This window comes from Mirounga leonina, unplaced genomic scaffold, assembly GCF_011800145.1.
Source record: "Mirounga leonina isolate KUSES-001 unplaced genomic scaffold, KU_Mleo_1.0 Mir_115, whole genome shotgun sequence".
NCBI classification, from domain to species: Eukaryota; Metazoa; Chordata; class Mammalia; order Carnivora; family Phocidae; genus Mirounga; species Mirounga leonina.
Window position 1 is genome coordinate 11,735,564 of NW_023270268.1, and position 22,462 is coordinate 11,758,025.

At 46.8% G+C, this 22,462-nt stretch overlaps 1 protein-coding gene across 1 annotated transcript in view; it reads left to right on the forward strand.

Annotated features, from left to right (window-relative positions):
- OSBPL10 (oxysterol binding protein like 10) overlaps positions 1-22,462 on the forward strand; it is a 315,494-nt gene that overhangs the window by 274,736 nt on the left and 18,296 nt on the right. The window contains exon 7 of the mRNA XM_034993257.1: positions 1,154-1,303. Coding sequence (XP_034849148.1) covers positions 1,154-1,303 — 150 coding nt within the window. The remainder of the gene's footprint in view (positions 1-1,153; positions 1,304-22,462) is intronic.

Below are 22,462 nucleotides of genomic sequence, written 5' to 3' on the forward strand. Positions count from 1 at the left end.
TAAGGAATGGCCAGCACGTGTATATTAGGCTGATCAGTCACAACCACCTTAATCACTAAAATAACCTTGGGGTGTTGGAAGTTGGAAGTACCTTTAGATAAAATGAGATGATTCTGCCTAATGGGGTTTATAAATCATTAGTTTTTGCATAGACATATGGGCAAGTCTGTATCCTTTTCGTACTAATAACCTCAAGCTCCTGCATTTCTGTATATCAAGTTCATTGGTCTGACCTGTCATTGGTAATTAGAAACCATTGTGTAATGTTTTTGCAGAGTGCTTGGGCTTACCTGTAAACAAGTACCATAAGAACACAGGTAAATGTGGAGTGGGGAATAGGGTTACTTCTTTCAGTAGAATCCCAAGGACAACGTTACATGATAGCCAGAGTTCTTGATACTGGGGTCTTGGAAAATGCTGTGCTCCATAATCCCTCTTGTACATTCTGCTCATTAACTTGCTTGTTAACTATGTAATTGAAAAAATCAGAATCAAGCAATTGAATTAATAAACTTGCATTGACGAAAGCAGGGTCTGTTGGCTAGCATGAGTTTCAGCATTATAAAATTTCTGTGTTTTTCCTTAAATTTTTATTTTTGTCTCCCTTCCTAAATTAATGCCAGCTCTGAGACTTTTTTTTACGCTTGCTGTAGTGATATTAATTGATGTGAGTAGAAAGAGTCTCAGAGTAAATCTTCTCATAACCAAGGTAATTTCAGTCTGTCCTGGGGGTATCTGACTTTTGCTTATTAACAGAAAAGTTTACGTTAGATATAAAGTGTTCCGGGTTGTGTAAATTAAAAGGAAAATATTGTATGGGAATAGTCCAGATAAGGGAGCTCATACCCATATAGTTTTTTGAAGGGTGGGAAACTTTTTTTTTGTTGGGGGAAGTCTTTAGACCAGAAAGTTCACTAATAGGGGATGATGAGGAAAATGAATGGGCATGCACAATAGCTAAAGCATCCCAAAAAGGGCCTACACCCCGAAAGAGTCCTCTTTCACCCTGTGGCTAATAGGGCTGGCTTCCAGAGAAACTCCTTGTGGGGCAGGATTGGGCCCCTTCCATCATTGCTAAGTGTATAGGTCCCTACGCTGTGCTTCTAACTTCTGCTGGACCAGCTGGTGATTTTTATCAATGATCTAATTTTAGCCAAACTCAGGCCCTGAACTGGTTTTGTCCGAAGATGAAAAAAGTGACACTGAAGATAAGGAAGAGACAGAATTGGGCGTCATGGAGGATCAACGGAGTATAATTCTCCATCTCATTTCACAGCTCAAACTAGGAATGGATTTGACCAAGGTAGGTTGGCATGTCCCACTGGGTGTGCAGCCAATGGCTTGGGTTCTGTCTCCCCTCACCCCCCCACCCCCAAGCCTCCTCTCCTCACATTCTCTTTGCCGGGGTGAGACTGGGGAAGGAGAGTGGGAAAAAGGCCAGAATGGCACCCGAGCATGGATATTCCAAGGGATAATTTGAAAGGATGTTTTTACGTAAATGCCCTTCTCAGAGCATAAGCGTCACATTTGACCCTCTAGAGAAGCTGCTAGTCTAGCATCAGAAGAAGCACAGGAGATGATAGGGAAAATTCAAGATAAGATTTCTTTGTTTCCTGCTGTGTTCTAGAGAAGATTGAAGATGTAGAGACAGATGAGGCATATTGGCATTTCTCTCCCAGAGAGAAAAACGGGAGGAAGGAAAATGGCGGCCCCGGGAGTGATGCCACTGTGTGCCTGGCCACAACCTGCTGCCAGTTGGTATTAGCTTTAACAGCTAGTCCCCAAAGGGCAGCCTTGTTGGGAACTCAGATCCCATTACCCACCTGCAAGGGAACAGACCTGCTCTTTGGTGGAAGTGCAGCTGACTCTTCCTGGGGGCCAGCATCAAGAGAACCCGGTGTCCTGACTACTGGAGGTGAGTTGTTGGGCCCGTAGAGATCCTCCCTCACCCTGAGCGGTGGCTTCATTTTGGAGGCAAGCAGAGAAAGCAATTCTGTACGTAGCTGAAGGGTTGTATGGTGGCATTGGGGGACGGTGCCCACCTGGTTACATTTCTAGCCAGATACTGAATCCTGATGCCTCCCTGGAAGGGTGTGGTGAGATTAAAGGGAGCAAGCAGGGCCCCAGCCCCGTGCTGGACTCGTAATAGGTGCGACATCACTCTTAACTTTACCAAACGCTTCCTGTGTGATGAGACTGTGTGGTGTGGTAGAGGGACGACGAGTCGGGAGAGACCCCATGGGGAGGGTTCTAGAACCTGAAGGCCAGCCAGAAAAATGTGGACATGCTTGAGATGGTCCACGCCACTGAAGGCACCCCCTGTGGAAGCCGCCTTGAGGGTGGTTGGGTTGTATGGCTGCTGTGACAGGTCTGGAGACCACGGGTTCACCTCAGACTGTGCCAGAGGCCAGAGAACCTGGCGGGAAGGGGCAGGTGTGAGAGATTCTTTGAAGAGGAAGATGACAAGATGGTGACTGACCTCTTACGGGGGACTGAGGAGTTGGGAGCCTCAAAGAAGACAGAAAAGCCTTTTCCGCAGAATGTTTTCTGTGTTTGAATGTGAGCGTGTCTGATATTCTGGGAGACTGTGGCACTTTAAAGAAAATGGTGGCCCCATGCTGGGGAGGCCTGACCTCAGAAGGTTTCCTGCCTTCACCACTCTCTGCCCTCTGCTTGGATCTGTTCACCACACCCTGAAGACCCGCTTTGTGTTACCTTGCCTAATTCCCTTCATTTCAGCCTTCTAGCTCTAGAATGGTCCTGTCCTTTTTGCTAGAGGAATCATTTAAGCGCTTGCCTTTTTATTTATATGTTTATTTTAAAGATTTATTTATTTATTTTAGAGAGCGAGAGAGAGAGCAGGGGAGGGGAGAGGCAGAGGTAGAGGTAAGAGTCTCAAGTACACTTCCCACTGAGTGTGGAGCCTGATGCAGGGCTCAATCCCACGACCCTGAGATCATGACCTGAGCTAAAATCAAGAGTCGGATGTTTAACCGACTGAGCCACCCAGGCGCCCCTAAATGCTTGCCTTTTTAAAAGCCACTTATTTTTTATTCTTGTGGATTCGTGGACACTTCAGATAGAGCTTGAGTTAAGATCCGGTGGAAGGAATGTGGGTAATAATATATGCTAGTATGATCTAAAACCACATTTCCAAACTGTGGGTCATGACCCATTTAGTAGGTTGTAAAACCAATGTGTGGGTCAGATGATTATTTCTAAAAAATGAAGTAAAACCCAATGGAAAATCTCAGTGTGTACTGCTGATAAAATTTTTATTTCAGTTCTGTTGATGCACGTGTACTGGGTCACAATGTAAAACATACTCTCGTTGCGGATCATATTAAAAAATATTTGTGAAACATTGATGTAGAATCATGAATGACATAGGAGAGAGAATGTCAGAGGCACTGAAATTGTCCAGGTCAGGTGTGGAGGAACACAATAAAATACTGAGAGGGCTCTATTACGCAGGTTGAATGTCTTGGAGACCTCACATTATGGCTCTCTTGTTTTAAAATAAATCCTAGGAACCGTGCATCTCCTGTTATTATTTTGTTGGGATATAATTGCTTTGCATTTTGGGAGCCACGGTCTATTCCTAAAAGAGCAACTGTTACGTTTATCCAATACTCAGTTGGCTCTTTGAAAGGAAAGCTTTTCTAGTCTGTAGTTCATTAACTTATTTACTGGGAAGAAGCTATTATTCGAAAACCAAGGGAAGAGTTAATGAGCTGAAATGCTTGTGAGAGGAAGAGGTAAACCTTCTGTTGCATCATAGAAAGGTTGATGAAAGTCTCTTTGCTTACTGTCTCCTTTTCTCTTCTTGGCGTTTGCCCATATCATGGTGTTAAGCTTGTGCCAGATTGGCAGTGTATGAACTTAGCCCAATTACAACATCTGATGAGCAGGCACCCTGGGTATTCTTTGACTGAAGAATGGAGCTCTGGTCACTCTCCATGAAACAAGTCTACCGCCCCATCTTTGAGGAGGTGGCCAGTATTGACACATCCACAAGTCACCAGCATGGCTGGGCGTCCAATGCAACATTTTGCCTGAGTTGATTAACTGTGGTCACCAGACAGGGCCAGTTTCATGGGCGTGTGACTAGTGGAGTCACACAGCCCCCCATGTTCAGAGGCTCCCATGCTGGATAGAATGTTCTACTGTTGCTCTCTTGAAATTCTTTTTTTTTTTTTTTTAACTCATTTGTTTACCTGAGAGAGAGCGTGAGCACGACCTGGGGAGGGAGAGGGGCAGAGGAAGAAGCAGACTCCCTGCTGAGCAGGGAGCCCAACACAGGGCTCGATTGTAGGACCCTGGGATCATGACCCGAGCCGAAGGCAGACGCTTAACTGACCAAGCCACCCAGGCGTCCTCTCTTGAAATTCTTAATAACTTTGAATAAGGGGATTTTCATTTTCATTTTTCACTTTGCCCCCACAAAATATGCAGCTGGTCCTCCCACTAAAAGCACCCCTGGCTGCCCTCCTCCCTCAGCTATGCTTCCACAACCCCAAGTTGCTGGTGAATACCTCCGCTGGATGACCTGCTCCATTTCCACAAATTGTGGGTAGCCTAGAAAGGAAAAGGAGAGACAAAGAAGGAACCACAGAAAGATGGTGGGCCACAGAAGGCCTCTTTGAGGAGGGGCCATTTAGGTTGAGGCCGAAGGATGATGGGCAGTAGTGGAAGGAGCGAGAAGGCATTCCTGGCAGAAGGAACAGCATGGGCAAAGCTGGAGAGCACAAGGCAGTGTGACTGGAGTCCCGCGTGTGCTGACGAGTGGCACGCTTGAGCCGGACCTGGAGTGGGTAGCAGTGTCAGATCCTGTGGACCCTTGTGGGTCACGTGAAGGAGGGCGAACCTGATCCTGAGGGCAACAAGAAAGCTTTGGAGGGTTTGATGTAGGTGAGAACCACGAAGAGGAGGTGCTGTGCTCCGCCTGGCCTCCAGGGAGCGGGGCCACAGAATGCCGGGTGGAGCCAGGAGATCTGTGACCTTCTTAACCTGCTCTCCAGGGATATAAAAGATGACCACGAGTAATGCATACGTTCACATACTTATGGAGCTGCACGCTCCATAGACACTGGGAGTGCACCAGTGAACAAAACCTCCAGCATCCACACCCTCCCAGAGCTCGTGGGATGACGGAAGGAGGCAGACAGTACACGAGAGAGGAGAGTCCAGAGCTGAGAACAGTGCAAAGAAGCAGAGCCTGGCGGGAGGGTGAAAGGTGAAGTTCAGGGGAGGGGGACAGGCCCTCTTCGAGGTGCTGCTCAGGGTGGGTGCTCCCGGCCACCGTTGGACCAGAGACAAGGTTCAGATGAGGGGTTCAGCCAGGTGACTGTGCAGTGGAGGCGTCCGAGGGCCCTTGTTTGGTGTTTTGAGGGTGAGCAGGGATGACTCAAGAATGAACTGGGTGGGTTGGCAGGAAATGGAGTTGGCAGGACAGAAGTGGGGGCGTACTCCTAGGACACCGTAAGGACTTGGTATATTACTCTGAGTGACATGGCGGCCACTGGAGAGTTTTGAGCAAAAAGCACAGTGGCCCTTCTTGTAAAGGATTATTTTGCCTCTCGTGGAAGGTAAACTGGGGTGCGGGTGAGTGGGCTGCAGGCAGCGGGGGGAAAGGTAGACGCAGGGAGGAGGTGAGAAATGATGGCAGAGTGACAGTGACAGAGTTCGGATGTCCCCACAGGATACGGGTGTCCTGATTGCGTATGGATTGGATGTGGAGCGTAAGGGAAAGATGGGTAAGGAGTGACTCTGGGATTCTGACCTGAGCCACTGGAAGACTAAACACTAGATTCAGCCACATTTGTTTCTGTGACCTATCGCTGAGGAATTAACCACCTCAAATGTCGTGGCTTCGAATAGCCATTTTGTTTGTTCTCAGCTGTGCAGTCTGGACAGGGCTTGGCTGGGCGGTCCTGCTGTTGGTCTTGTCCATGGTCACTCGCGGGTCTCTGGTCTGCTGGTGGGTCGGTGGGGGGCTGGACGTGGCTGAGACAGCTGGTCCCCTCCCTCTCTCTATGAAGTCTTAGGATCTCTATCCGTGTATCCTTCCCACATGGTCTGTCCAGCTGGGGAGCCAGGCATCTTGCAGGGTGTCTGCAAGTTCCCATGAGGACAAGAGTGAAGCGGAGAAGCGTTTTTAAAACTTAGGCTCCGGAGTGGTACAGTGTCACTTGCTCTGTATTGATTAAAACAAGTGTGCTCTGCAGGAGCTGGGGTTCATTGGAGGCCACCAGTGCCCCAGAAGGCCACCGCCCTTATGGAGACGGGGAAGACCACGGGAAGAGCAGGCTGGGGGCTATCACGAATTCGTCATGGATCTCTTAGGTCGTTAGGCATCCAGGTAGGGAGGGTGTGGAGGCAGTTGGTATAGAGTCTGAGGGGTATGAGTGAGGTTCAGCTACAAGGTCGAGAACCAACGAGGAACAGAGGGTGTTGGAAGCCAGGAGATGGGAATGAGTTCCTCTGGGGAGTGAGTGGAGATGTAGGGCATGTCCAAGGCCTGAGTCTTGTGATTCTGCAATATGTGGAGGCTGGGGGCATGAGAAGGATCCAGGAAAGGAGGTTGAGAAGGGCCAGGCAGGGAGGTAGGACAGAAACCAGAGGAGTGTGAGGTCCTGGAGCCACGGGAAGAGAGTGCTTCCAGGAGAGAGAAGCCATCAGCTGTGAGCAAGCGCTGGGGAGGTGTCCAGAAAGATCAGGCCTGGAGATAGACCGTTGCGTTTGTTTCTGTTGAGGCCTGATGGGGGGTGGGCTCCAGGGAGATCGGAGAGACCAGTGGTGGCGGAGCGGAGAAATGGCTGTTGCAAGAGCTCAGAATATAGTAAAGGGAGAGCAGAGGGTTGGGTGGAACCTGGAGGCGGACCTGGACTTTGGGAGGCTTGGTTTCTGAAGGTGTCTGGGTGCCAGCGGGAACAGAGAGGGGAGGGGTGGTGGCTGTAGGAACCCGAGTAGTAGGAGGGCGTGGGGCCCAGAGCCCAGGCAGAGGGTCACCCTTCAATGGGACAGCGCGGCCGTTGCCTCCGGGGAGCAGGCAAAGTCCAGGACGTTGGCTGGAGAGCCGGACTGTCAGGGTGGCAGCCTAGCTGAGTTCCCTAGGCTGAGTGCCTCAGTTTCCTGACTGTGAACCTGGGAGAGGTGTACCTTCTGTGGGGCTGCTCTGCATGCACCCGGCATCTGAGGGCGTCCGAGCGGGGCCTGGTGAGTGCCGCAGGAGGGTTGGCTCGGGATGATGGTGTGCACACGGTCATCACGCTTGTCCCCGTGCCCACAGAAGCAGTGGGCTCATGTGAGAGATTGGAGGATAGCAGCAGGAAAGGAGTGATGGTCTCAGGGTGACCTGGGAGATAGGAGGATGGCTACACCCTCCCACAGGGGCACTTAAGTTTGCTGTCGGTCACGGATGTGAAAGGTGCCTCTTTCCCTCCAGGGAGGTTGAGCCGCAGGTTGAGGCATGGAGAATGAGAGGAGCTGGATTATGGCAGAGTTGAGGTTCACCCAGTTTGTACCCGAGTGGGAGAAAGTGGCAGATCCACAGGGCAAGGGGGGGGTGTGGCAGGGATCAGAGGGGTAAGTGTAAGGTGGGGCCATGGACTCCACACCCGTGTGGTGGAAAATGAGGCTGTGAGGAGGTGGGGGACAGAACAGGGTCAACAGGCTGTCGTTCTTGGTGGGGCTGGGATGAGGCAGAGTGGAGTGGGACCTCAGGGGGACTGGGTGGAGAGTGGCATGCTTGGAACTGAGATTATGGAGGATGGTGGTAGTTATGGGTAGCAAGGTGACCCACATGGATTCCTTGGGGGCGGGGGGTTAGCCTAAACTCCAATTTTATGGGATCAAGTGAGAGGGAGATCTTCTAGAACAGTGGATTTTGTGTTGTTCCAGATGGCACAGCTGATTCCACAGAGTAGGTGGGAGTTTTGGGGATAGAGATTGTGGTTAAAACTAGTACAAGACAAAGGGAGGGGGGATCGGCTCTCCTCAGGTGAGGAGTTCCCTGACCCTGAAGGTACATAGTGCCTATCCCATTGTTACCGAAACGGGGTTCCCTTCTTGGTGAGTGTCAAGCCAAAGAATAGGAAAAAGAAGGATTTTACTTGCCACAAATAAAGGAGAACACCAGGGATCTTTCCCAAAGCAGTGTCTCCCTGAACAATGAAATTGGGGCAGTTTTAAGCTAAGGGGGGCATACACATTCACGAAGGGACTTGCACAGTGGTAAAGACAGTGGGATTGGGGCAGAAGTCCCCTTAAGATGACCGAGTTTAGGTCAAAGTCAAGAGGGCGGACAGGGTCATCATCACCAAATCTCTGGCTCCTCTTGGGCTGGCGTCTGAGTGCTCAGGGGACTTTAGATCCTACAAAGAGAACTCAAGAATGTGCGTCCAGTCCACCTTTACCTCTGAACCTGGCCTGGGAGTTTTACCACTGATTTATCGTCTCCGATAAGGCTATCTCCTGGCCCAAGAGTGGCCGTTCTTACCTTCTTTCACAAGGTGGCAGGGTTGGGGGGGGGCACCTCAAATGACCTTTCTTATGTCAAGAAAGCTAGGTCTCCCTCTTTCTTTTCCCAGGGACCCCTAACTCTTTCTGCAATTAGTAATTACGTAAGACCAGATTCTCACTTTGCGAGAGAGGCTTGCCGAGATAATTCGTCAATTTCTACGATTCCTAAAGAATCGCTTGAATGGTTACGGTAGCACTATTTGTAAAACCAGGTGGAGATCCCGTGCATGGTTGGGGTTTGTTGACCCACAAATCCCACTACAGCAAACAGTCGTGTCCTCACCCGCGGGCTTGAGGAAGAGAACACTGTCCTTCCCTGTGTACTCTTGACTGGCCGCATAACATTCCACCGAGTTGCTACATGGTCTTGGACGTCCTCAGCAACTAGTGGTGAAGGGTCCTGTGTGTCTCTGTGGCTTCTTGATCCTGGCATGAGGTCGCAAATGTCTTGGGCATATGAGTTTTCTCCTTTGATGGTTTTAGTAGGCTAAATTTCCAGGTTTAGTCATGGTATGCCAAAGATCGGTGTTGCTAGATTCAGCTCCTCCTTCCAAGGGGGAAGTTTTTATGAGGAAGGTCAGAAGAGCCAGGGTAAACCCTGGAAATGAACCCCCCACAAGCACAACTGTGGGTACACAGTGTCCCGTTCGCCCAAGTATCGTGTCTGCTTCCCTTCCCGATGCCTTTGGCTCTTCTCTCCAAATCTTGTTGTTGTTGTTGTTGTTGTTTTAAGATTTTATTTATTTATTTGAGAAAGAGAGAGAGAACACAAGCCCCACGGGTAGGAGGTGGGGAGGCAGAGGGAGAAGCAGGATCCCCGCTGAGCAGGGAACCTGATGTGGGGCTCGAGCCCAGGACCCTGGGATCATGATCTGAGCTGAAGGCAAACATTTAACCGACTGAACCACCCAGGCACCCCTCCAAAGCTTGTTTTTAATATACTGTCAAGTAAAGCCCACTCCTTCTCCTGAAATGCTTGCCTTTTAGTAGAAAACCCAGTAGTAACCTGGCTTCCTGAAGCTTGTCTGGATGCATCTATATTGTGGAGGGGCCGGTGTGTGTCATTCCCATCCTCCCTCCCTGTGCTGTTGGCAGGAGCTCTTCAATCCTGCTTTTCCAGGGAGATTCCCAGTGAGTGATGGTGCATCTTTGGGCCTGGGGGCAGTGAGGGATCCAGCCTAGGCCTCAGCTGAGCAGAATTGGTTCACATTCCAACTCTCTACTTATGTAGCCTTTCTGGGCCTCCGTTTTCTCATCTGTAAAATGGAATTGTCCTATCTGCTGACAGGGGATTCAGAAGACCAAACAAGATAATGTGAAGCCCAAAGCACTGAGCCTGGCTTGAGTTCTACATCTCGTTTAAGTTTGAAACATTCATGCCTTCTTACCACACTTTCTTTGTTTTATACAACTATTTCTCCTTTTTCTCAAATAATCTAGTATTTACAGACAGACACACCAGAGGTGGTCCCAGGGGTTGCTCTGGTCATTGAGACTTACTTTTAGTCTTCAGCTTTGTCACTGAAAAATTTTTGACAGATTCGTGTCTGATCTACCCTGTTCTTAGCTTGCCCGAGTCTCCAGGTGAAGATGCAGATCCCCGATGATAACAGCCACCAGCCGCATGAGCACGTACTGTGTGGGCACAGGGCTGATTCTGCACTCATTTAATACTCACAAAACCCCTACAAGGTTGCTCTTCTTATTTTCCCTGTTTTAGAGCAGAGGAATTGAGCCTTAGAGAGATGAGCCTGCCCAAGTATACGAGGCCATAGCCACCAAGAGATGAATGTCAGCCCTCAGCTTCTGCTTCCCTTCTGCAAGCCCACATCTGGGACTCTGAGGGAACCCGGGAGTTGATTTTCACAGCTGTAGCTCTCTTTATGTAGTACACATCTTCTTGGAAGAAGTAACATCTTATTTCAGACTCTTCCCACCCAACGAAAGTTTCAGTGAATGCCTTTCATGATGTTCCAAGCACTGTGAAGTCATGTGAAGGGGGCTGGCACCTTTTTTTTTTTTTAAAGATTTTATTTATGAGAGAGCAGCGAGAGAGAGCACGAGTGGGGGGAGGGGCAGACTCCCCGCAGAGCAGGGAGCCTGACGCAGGACTCCATCCCTCGACCCTGGGATCATGACCTGAGCTGAAGGCAGCTGCTTAACGGACTGAGCCACCCAGGCGCCCCGGAAGCTGGCATTTAAGGAAAGCCAAGGGAGCATCCTGTTGGCTAAGGAAAGAACCCTTTGGCAGCTGGATTATCTACCCTTTATTTTGTAAGGTTGGAGTTTTGTGTACGTCCCCTGGTTTCCTTAAAGGAAACTAGTCTTGGTGGATGGTTTCAGCCTCTCTGTGCTGCCTCCTTGGCCCTGGGTGGGTCCGCCCGTCTCAGGACAGAGTTCTAGAGATGATTCTCAGGGTTATTAAGTTAATGGATGTTTCTTTGGAGAAAATTGCACCTGCTCTTGGCCTTTCTTTGCAGAAGCCTGCTGTGTTCCCTGTTTCGGGGGAAGAGACTCTAACTCTTTCTTTGGACCTTCTCATTGTCTTGGTGGGTGATTGATTATTTCAGAGTTCTAAGAGCCCAGCCTGGAGATTAGTTACTTCTAGAGTGATGCAACTTTAAATGTAATTAATTGTTCTCTGAGTCCTGAATGCAGATCTTCTTTTTTTTTTTTCTTTCCCCAAAGTAGTTCATTGTCTTAATTATGTTAATGGGAGAAAAGGCAGCCCTTATTGATGGCTCAATCAATCTGCAGTAGGGATCCCAGCCATTTGGATGCTGTTGGTCTGCACAGCTGGGCCATCACTCATGTCCCCATTGGAGGCAGACAGCCCAATTAGCATTCGCCACTTCTTGGCTCTGTGTCCCCAGTGTCCACTGCCCACGGAACAGATGATGAAGTGACTTATTTGCAAAGGCACGCACACACACGCACAAAAGGCAGGGAGATCGTATGAGAGAGAGAAATCTGCTTTAGTGAAAAGCATGTTATCTTGCCTGAAATGTTCAGGGTGCTGGTTTTGAAAGGCATTGATGTGGCATTCCGCACAAACACCAACAAGACAGACCCGACAAGAGATGAAAGAAGAAATCGTTCTTCCACTCCCGATCTATCCTCCTCCGTCTCTCCGGGTATCCCACTTTTTCCAGCTCTGACAAAGCTGAAGTCTCATTTTCAACTGTAGAATATATATCCAAGGGGCGCCTGGGTGGCTCAGTCATTAAGTGTCTGCCTTCGGCTCAGGTGACGATCCCAGGGTCCTGGGATTGAGCCCCGCATCGAGCTCCCTGCTCAGCGGGGAAGCCTGCTTCTCCCTCTCCCACTCCCCCTGCTTATGTTCCTGCTCTCGCCATATCTCTCTCTGTCAAATAAATAAATAAAAATCTTAAAAAAAAAAAAGAATATATATCCAAGTGGGTTGGACTTGCTGGTGGCCGTGAGAGCACGTTCCCTGGGTCTGCAGTTTGGAGAGGGTGGCTTTGAAAATTGATGAGTTCTCAGGTATCGCATCCCTAGAGGAGCCTTCCTTCTTTTCCCTCCATCTTTTTATTTTGCGCATTTTCCAATCTGTGGTAGAGCTGCAGGAATAATACAGTGAACTGCCCTGTAGCCTTTACCAGTATTTGCCAGTTGTTCACATTTTGCTGCTTTGCTTTTCTTCTCCCTTCTGTCCTCTCTCCCACTCTATCTACTTCTCTCTCCCTCTCCTCTTGCTCTGCGGCCACACAGACACACATGCATATATGCGTGTATGTCTGGTTCTGGAGGAACCATTTCCGAGTACGTTGCAGACATGTTTATTCTCCCTTGCATCGGTCAGTGTGCATCTCCTGACGACAAGGATATTCTCCCACACGACACACTTGACACACTCGGGAAATGTAATGTTGACACAATACTATTTCATATGTGGCCCGCAGTAAAAATTTCTCAAACTATCCCAGTAATGCTTTTATTTTTAATTTTTTTTTTATTTTGGGTCTTCTTTTAAAAAAATTTTTTTATTGTTATGTTAATCAACATACATTACATCATTAGTTTTTGATGTAGTGTTCCATGATTCATTGTTTGTGTATAACACCCAGTCCTCCATGCAGAGCGTGCCCTCTTTAATACCCATCACCAGGCTAGCCCATCCTCCCACCCTCCTCCCCTCTAGAATGCTCAGTTTGTTTCTCAGAGTCCATAGTCTCTCATGGTTCGTCTCCCCCTCCCACTCCCCCCCCTTCATTCTTCCCCCCCGCCTTTTTCTTCTTCTTTTTTTTTTCTTAACATATATTGCATTATTTGTTTCAGAGGTACAGATCTGTGATTCAACAGTCTTGCACAATTCACAGCGCTCACTATAGCACATACCCTCCCCAATGTCTATCACCCAGCCACCCCATCCCTCCCACCCCCCACCACTCCAGCAACCCTGTTTGTTTCCTGAGATTAAGAATTCCTCATATCAGTGAGGTCATATGATACATGTCTTTCTCTGATTGACTTATTTCACTCAGCATAACACCCTCCAGTTCTATCCACGTCGTTGCAAATGGCAAGATCTCATTCTTTTTGATGGCTGCATAATATTCCATTGTATACATATACCACATCTTCTTTATCCATTCATCTGTCGATGGACATCTTGGCTCTTTCCACAGTTTGGCTATTGTGGACATTGCTGCTATAAACATCGGGGTGCATGTACCCCTTCAGATCCCTACTTTTGTATCTTTGGGGTAAATCCCTAGTAGTGCAATTGCTGGATCGTATGGTAGCTCTATTTTCAACTTTTTGAGGAACCTCCATACTGTTTTCCAGAGTGGTTGCACCAGCTTGCATTCCCACCAACAGTGTAGGAGGGTTCCCCTTTCTCTGCATCCCCACCAACATCTTTCGTTTCCTGACTTGTTAATTTTAGCCATTCTGACTGAGGTGGTATCTCATTGAGGTTTTGATTTGGATTTCCCTGATGCCGAGCGATGGTGAGCACTTTTTCATGTGTCTGTTGGCCATTTGGATGTCTTCTTTGGAAAAATGTCTGTTCATGTCTTCTGCCCATTTCTTGATTGGATTCTTTGTTCTTTGGGTGTTGAGTTTGGTAAGTTCTTTATAGATTTTGGATACTAGCCCTTTATCTGATATGTCATTTGCAAATATCTTCTCCCATTCTGTCGGTTGTCTTTTGGTTTTGTTGACTGTTTCTTTTGCTGTGCAAAAGCTTTTTATCTTGATGAAGTCCCAATAGTTCATTTTTGCCCTTGCTTCTCTTGCCTTTGGCGATGTTTCTAGGAAGAAGTTGCTTCGGCTGAGGTCGAAGCGGTTGCTGCCTGTGTTCTCCTTTAGGATTTTGATGGACTCCTGTCTCACATTTAGGTCTTTCAACCATTTTGAGTCTATTTTTGTGTGTGGTGTAAGGAAATGGTCCAGTTTCATTCTTCTGCATGTGGCTGTCCAGTTTTGCCAACACCATTTGTTGAAGAGACTGTCTTTGTTCCATTGGACATTCTTTCCTGCTTTGTTGAAGATTAGTTGACCATAGAGTTGAGGGTCCATTTCTAGGCTCTTTATTCTGTTCCATTGCTCTATGTGTCTGTTTTTGTGCCAGTACCATACTGTCTTGATGATGACAGCTTTGTAATAGAGCTTGAAGTCCGGAATTGTGATGCCGCTGGCTTTGCTTTTCTTTTTCAACATTCCTCTGGCCATTCAGGGTCTTTTCTGGTTCCATACAAATTTTAGGATTATTTGTGTTCCATTTCTTTAAAAAAAAGTTGATGGTATTTTGATGGGGATTGCATTGAATGTGTAGATTGCTCTAGGTAGCATTGACATCTTCACAATATTTGTTCTTCCAATCCATGAGCATGGAATATTTTTCCATTTGTGTCTTCCTTAATTTCTTTCATGAGTATTTTATAGTTTTCTGAGTACAGATCCTTTGCCTCTTTGGTTAGATTTATTCCTAGGTATCTTAATGGTTTTGGGTGCAATTGTAAATGGGATCGACTCCTTAATTTCTCTTTCTTCTGTCTTGTTGTTGGTGTATAGGAATGCCACTGATTTCTGTGCTTTGATTTTATATCCTGCCACTTTACTGAATTCCTATATGAGTTCTAGCAGTTTTGGGATGGAGTCTTTTGGGTTTTCCCCACAAAGTATCGTATCATCTGCAAATAGTGAGAGTTTGACTTCTTTGCTGATTTGGATGCCTTTGATTTCTTTTTGTTGTCTGATTGCTGTGGCTAGGACTTCTAATACTATGTTGAATAGCAGTGGTGATAGTGGACATCCCTGCCGCATTCCTGACCTTAGGCAGAAAGCTCTTGGTTTTTCTCCATTGAGAATGATATTTGCTGTAGGTTATAGATGGCTTTTATGATATTGAGGTACGTACCCTCTATCCCTATACTCTGAAGAGTTTTGATCAGGAAAGGATGCTGTACTTTGTCAAATGCTTTTTCTGCAGTTATTGAGAGGATCATCTGATTCTTGTTCTTTCTTTTGTTAATGTATTGTATTACGTTGATTGATTAGCAGATGTTGAACCAACCTTGCAGCCCAGGGATAAATCCCACTTGGTCATGGTGAATAATCCTTTTAATGTACTGTTGGATCCTATTGGCTAGTATTTTGGTGAGCATTTTTGCATCCATGTTCATCAAGGATATTGGTCTGTAATTCTCCTTTTTGATGGGGTCTTTGTCTGGTTTTGGAATTAAGGTAATGGTGGCCTCATAAAACAAGTTTGGAAGTTTTCCTTCCATTTCTATTTTTTGGAACAGTTTCAGAAGAATAGGTATTAATTCTTCTTTAAATGTTTGGTAGAATTCTCCTGGGAAGCCATCTGGCCCTGGGCTTTTGTTTGTTGGGAGATTTTTGATGACTGCTTCAATTTCCTTAGTGGTTATAGGTCTGTTCGGGTTTTCTATTTCTTCCTGGTTCACTTTGGTAGTTGATACATCTCTAGGAATGCATCCATTTCTTCCAGGTTATCTAATTTGCATGGCATAGAGTTGCTCATAATATGTTCTTATAATTGTATTTCTTTGGTGTTGGTTGTGATCTCTCCTCTTTCATTCATGATTTTGTTGATTTGGGTCATTTCTCTCTTCTTTTTGATAAGTCTGGCCAGGGGTTTATCAATCTTGTTAATTCTTTCAAAGAACCAGCTCCTAGTTTCGTTGATCTGTTCTACTGTTCTTTTGGTTTCTATTTCATTGATTTCTGCTCTGATCTTTATGATTTCTCTTCTCCTGCTGGGTTTAGGCTTTATTTGCTGTTCTCTCTCCAGCTCCTTTAGGTGTAGGGTTAGGTTGTGTATTTGAGACCTTTCTTGTTTCTTGAGAAAAGCTTGTATTGCTTTATACTTCTCTTAGGACTGCCTTTGCTGCATCCCAAAGATTTTGAACAGCTGTGTTTTCATTTTCATTGGTTTCCATGAATTTTTTTAATTCTTCTTTAATTTCCTGGTTGACCCATTCATTCTTTAGTAGGATGCTCTTTAGCCTCCATGTATTTGAGTTCTTTCCGACTTTCCTCTTGTGATTGAGTTCTAGTTTCAAAGCATTGTGGTCTGAAAATAGGCAGGGAATGATCCCAATCTTTTGGTCCCAGTTGAGACCTGATTTGTGACCTAGGATGTGATCTATTCTGGAGAATGTTCCATGGACACTAGAGAAGAATGTGTATTCCATTGCTTTGGGATGGAATGTTCTGAATATGTCTGTGAAGTCCATTTGGTCCAGTGTGTCATTTAAAGTCTTTATTTCCTTGTTGATCTTTTGCTTAGATGATCTGTCCATTTCAGTGAGGGGGGTGTTAAAGTCCCCCACTATTATTGTATTGTTGTCAATGTGTTTCTTTGCTTTTGTTATTAATTGCCGTATATATTCGGCTGCTCCCATGTTAGGGGCATAGATATTTACAATTGTTAGATCTTGTTGGATAGACCCTTTAAGTATGATATAGTGTCCTTCCTCATCTCTTATTACAGTCTTTGGTTTAAAATCTACTTTGTCTGATATAAGGATTGCCACCCCAGCTTTCTTTTGGTGTCCATTAGCATGGTAAATGGTTTTCCACCCCCTCACTTTCAATTTGGGGGTGTCTTTGGGTCAAAAATGAGTCTCTTGCAGACAGCATATCGATGGGCTGGTTTTTTAATCCAATGTGATAGCCTGTGTCTTTTGATTGGGACATTTAGCCCATTTACATTCAGGGTAACTATTGAAAGATATGAATTTAGTGCCACTGTATTGCCTGTAAGGTGACTGCTACTGTATATTGTCTGTGTTCCTTTCTGGTTTATGTTGCTTTTAGGCTCTCTCTTTGCTTAGAGGACCCCTTTCAATATTTCTTGTAGGGCTAGTTTCATGTTTGCAAATTCCTTTAGTTTTTGTTTGTCCTGGAAGCTTTTTATCTCTCCTTCTATTTTCAATGACAGCCTAGCTGGATATAGTATTCTTGGCTGCATGTTTTTCTCGTGTAGTGCTCTGAATATATCCTGCCAGTCCTTTCTGGCCTGCCAGATCTCTGTGGATAGGTCTGTTGCCAATCTAATGTTTCTACCATTGTAGGTTACAGATCTCTTCTCCCGAGCTGCTTTCAGGATTTTCTCTTTGTCTCTGAGACTTGTAAGTTTTGCTATTAGATGGGGTGTTGACCTATTTTTATTGATTTTAAAGGGGGTTCTCTGCCTCCTGGAGTTTGATGTCTGTTTCCTTCCCCAAATTAGGGAAGTTCTCTGCTATAATTTGCTCCAATATACCTTCTGCCCCTCTCTCTCTTTCTTCTTCTTCTGGGATCCCAATTATTCTAATGTTGTTTCGTCTTATGGTATCGCTTATCTCTCGAATTCTGCCCCTCGTGATCCAGTAGTTGTTTATCTCTCTTTTTCTCAGCTTCTTTATTTTCCATCATTTGGTCTTCTCTATCACTGATTCTCTCTTCTGCCTCATTTATCCTAGAAGTTAGCGCCCCCATTTTTGATTGCACCTCATTAATAGCCTTTTTTATTTCGACTTGGTTAGATTTTAGTTCTTTTATTTCTCCAGAGAGGGTTTCTCTAATAACTTCCATGCTTTTTTCAAGCCCAGCTAGTATCTTTAAAATCATGATTCTGAACTCTAGGTCCGACATCATACAAATGTCTGTATTGAGTAGGTCCCTGGCAGTCAGTACTACCTGTTGTTCTTTTTGTTGAGGTGATTTTTTCCGTCTTGTCATTTTGTCCAGAGGAGAATAGATGAATGAGAGAACAAAATGCTAACAGGGTTACAACGTTCCCAAAAAATATACTCCAAACAAATCAGAAAAGACCTGAAACCGGGGCAAAAGAAAGGGAAAGAAAGAAAAAGATAAAAACGAACAAAAACAGAACAAAAAAAACAGAATATGATTAAATATGATCAGGCTGGTGCATGGATCAGTGCCACACACTAGATTTTGGGTGTATTTTGGTCTGTTAGAAGAAAGTGCCTCCCAAAATTTTAAAGAAAGAAAAACTTATATATGTATAAAAATAAGGGTTGATATGATGAAGGGATGGAATATGACTGTAAAGATGAAAATTATAAAAAAATTTTATAAAAGGAATTGATAAGTTTTTTGAAAAAAGAAGAGGATTTAAGAAAAAAGAAAAAAAAAGGGAGAGAATGTGATCAGTCAGGAGACTAGAACAAAGCCATATACTAGAGATTTAGGGTATATTTTGATCTGTTAGAAGAAATTGTATCTCAAAATTTTAAAGAGAGAACAACTTATATATATATATGCCAAAAATAAGGGTAACTACTATGAAGGGATAGAATATGACTCTAGAAATGAAAAATAAAAATGTTTTTTTACAAAAGGGATTGATAAGATGTTGGTTGAAAAAGGGAAAAAGAAAAATTCAAAAAATAATAGAAAAAAAAAGAAAATTAAAAAATTAACTTTGAAAGACTAAAGAATCATGGTAAAAAAGCCATGAATTCTATATGCAGTATTCCCCTAGTGCTGCAGTTCTGCCGTTCTCATTGATGGGTAAACTTGGTCTTGGCTGGCTGTTCTTGCTGATCTTCTGGGGAGGGGCCTGTTGCCGTGGTTCCCAAATGTCTTTGCCAGAGGCGGAATTGCCCCGCCCTTGCCGGTCCGGGCTAAGTAATCTGCTCGGGTTTGCTCTCAGGAGCTTTTGTTCCCTGCAACCTTTCCGTACAGCTTTGGAGGCCGAGAGTGAAAATGGCCTCCCAATCTCCACCCCGGAGGAGCCGAGAACTCGGGGCCCCACTCCTCAGTGTGCCCCCATAGAAAAGCAGTCAGTCACTCCCGTCTCCCCAGTCTCTGGCCGCACTCCATGCTCACCCGGCCTGGGACTGAGCATTTCTGTCTCTCTCACACGACCCTGTGTGGAGTCTCCAAACCCAGCAGAGCGCTGCAGTGTGCTCCCGTGCCACTCCTCCCAGGGGAGGAAGGGGAGTCTCTCCAGATCTGCCGCTTGTTGGGTCCCTGCTGGAGAAGCAGTGGCCCGATTGCACCGCGGATCAAGGTTTATAAGAACCCTGAGCTGAGAGCCCGCACCTCGGCTCCGTGTCTGCAGCCAGCTTCCCCGCTCCGATACCTGGGAGCTCTGCCGCACTCAGGCACCCCCAGTCTTTCTGTGACCCGGGGGTCCTGAAACCACACTGTCCCATGAGGGTTCCACCCCCCGCTTAGCCACTGGAGCGATGTCCCTCAGCGGAGCCGAGTTCTAAAAGTTCCGATTTTGTGCTCCGTGGCTCTGTCACTTGCCAGAAGCGGCTGATGGAGGCCCCCTCCCCCGCCATCTATCCTCCCGAATATCGCCTAGGATTCACTTCTCTGCACGTCCTACCTTCCAGAAAGTGGTCGCTTTTCTGTTCAGAGAGTTGTTGCTATTCTTTTCTTCGATCTCCTGTTGAGTTCGTAGGTATTATGGTTTGATCCCTATCCAGCTGAATTCCTGAGACCAGACGAGATCCAGGTCTCCTACTCCTCTGCCATCTTGCTCCTCTTATTTTTAATTTTTAAAATATTTTTATTTATTAGAGAGAGTGCGGTGAGCGCATGAGCTGGGAGAGGGGCATAGGGAGAAGCAGACTCCCTGCTGAGTGGGGAGCCCGATGACCCGGGGCTCCACCCCAGGACCCTGAGACCATGACCTGAGCCGAAGGCAGATGCTTAACCGACTGAGCCCCCCAGGAGCCCCCCAGTAATGCTGTTTATCACAACAAGCGTTGTGAATGCCACAGTGGAGATGTGTGGGGTGTGGCAAGGATCTGAAGGAGGGAGTTGTTGGTTTAGCCTTGGGACCAGGAGCTGTCAGGAGAAGATTCACCGAGGAGGCTACCCTTGAGCGGAATAGCTGTCCATCATTCAGACAAGGCAGGAGGAGGGCAGAAAAGGAAAAACAGGATTTGAGTGTGTGTTTGGAGGGGTGGGTACTTGTAAGGGGATGGCTGGGGGCGGAAAGTGAGGGAGGTAGGGGCCAGAATGGACTTCATTTATCTCTTGTAGAGATTCTAGAGAGATGGGCCTGGCTGTGGTATAGAATAGAAATCAAGGTGGGCCTGACAAAAAGCAGGGAAGCCAGGTAGGAAGCCATAGCCGCACTTTTCCAGATGGGGGGCGCTGTGTTTGCCTTTCTTCCTTGCCGATGGTCTCTCTCCCGGTGGTAATTAATAATTTTTGGACAGGTGGATTACCTAGTCTTTCCAGGAGGAGTAGAATGGGCCAGAAGGTGGGGTTTGTGCGCCCCCCTTTCCTGTGTGCCACTTCCTGCCCCCCACTTATTTTTTTTAAAGATTTGTTTATTTTAGAGAGAGAGAGCAAGAGCACGCATACAGGCGCAAGTGGGGGGCAGGAACAGAGGGAGAGGGAGAAGCAGACTCCCCACTGAGCATGGAGCCCTATGGGGGGCTTGATCCCAGGACCCTGAGATCGTGACCTGAGCCAAAATCAAGAGCCGGACACTTAACCGACTGAGGCTCCCAGGTGCCCCCTTGCCCCCCACTAATTAATCAGCAGCAGTAGGTGAAGATGGCCCAGCCATCCCAGTTGTTCTGCTCAGTGAATTCTTACCTCCCTAGTCCACCGAGGGAAAGAAAAGGCTGCTGTTAGCCAGAAGCAGATACCTGTGATGTGTCAGGGGTAATGGGAAGAATTTGGGCCCTTGAGAGCCCCATTGGAAGAGCAGACGCACAGTGATGGCCGGTGAATGATGACCTGTCCCCACAAAAGACGTAGGACGTAATCACAGTGGACTGTGAAGGCCATTCTGAGCCAGAATGTACTTTACGTGGCCAGCTTAGATCCTTGGGCATCCAGGTCCTCAGTGTTGTCAAGTTTTGGCTGAAAGAAAATGCAGAAATCTCCACTGATCTTCATAGTTGTGTTTTAAGTGATGTATTTTTCTTCCAGTATATTGTAAATGGAAAGCGGAAAGATACTCAGAAAAAAATGTAAAAATCAGGGCGCCTGGGTGGCTCAGTTGGTTAAGCGACTGCCTTCGGCTCAGGTCATGATCCTGGAGTCCCTGGATCGAGTCCCGCATCGGGCTCCCTGCTCGGCCGGGAGCCTGCTTCTGCCTCTGATCCTCCCCCCTCTCATGTGCTCTCTCTCTCTCTCATTCTCTCTGTCTCAAATAAATAAATAAAATCTTAAAAAAAATGTAAAAATCACTCAAATCTAACAGCAAGAAATACATGTTAACATTTGGGGTCTTTTTATCATGGTGTTACATGTTTAACTTTACATCTGGCTGCTTTTTTATGTGACACGTGTACGTACTCTTTCCTCGAACACAATATTTCAGAAGCGTTAATAAAGATACCAGAGTCAGGGAGCCTGGGTGGCTCAGTTGTTAAGCGTCTGCCTTCGGCTCAGGTCATGATTTCGGGGTCCTGGGATCGAGCCCTGCGTTGGGCTCTCTGCTCAGCGGGGAGTCTGCTTCTCCTTCTCCCTCTGCTGCTCCCCCTGCTTGTGCTCTCTCTCTGTCAAATAAATAAATAAAATCTTAAAAAAAAAAAAAAGATACCAGAGTCACCTCTCCAGTGGGCTGGGATTTTTCCAGTTTCCTTAGAAACCTCTATGCTTTGCTGATCTCCTGTCTGCCTGTCTGTCTCTTTCAGGACATCTCTCTTCCATTTTATTTACATCTTTTGCAAGGAAGGGTCTGAGCAAACCCAGGTGGAGGTGGGGTTGCAGATCTCTAAGCCTTCTGACATTCGCGGTCAAAGAATATTTTCTCAGGAGTTGGGGCCCGTATGGAGGAAGGACAGACTCAGTCGTGAGGAGGGAGTATAAGCCAGCTGCATGGCCTTGATCTCCTGTGCCCCCACCCCCGTGATTCCACACGAGGAGGAGAACGTCAAAGCGAGCTATGCCTTGCAGCCAAGTGGGTGGACTATTAATACCCAATAACGAAAGTCATTTTAAGATCACTCTCGAGCAGTGAGAAATGATAGTGATGAGTGACCTGCTTTCCAGCCCAGTTTCACAATGGCCTTCATTGGCTTTACCTGACCTCCTCACTGGGGTTGTAGGGCCCCTGATGACCACGTGGCCAGTCTGGACCCACGAGGAGTCCCCGTCTTGTCCCCGACGGAATCATCCCGATCTCTACTCCCCTTCAGTAGTGGTACCAGTAACAAACCTAGGAGGAGCCCCTGTGCCAGTCCATGTACCAGAAGATGCTGTACGCACTTACGCCAGCTCACTTCTTGGTCACTTCTGCTTATTTCTTCTGGGCCAGCCTTGCAGAGCACTCTTCACACGTGGCTCCTGTCCTCGATGGCAGCTCTCTGGACATTTGCTGGCCCACTAATTGGCCTTCCCTCCCAGAGACCTGGGCCAAGGGGCCCTTTCCTCACTCCTGCTCTCCCTTGATCATGTCGGGATTTGTATGCTACTCTGCTAACAGAGATCTCCAAGTAGACACTCGCAGTGGTGGTGT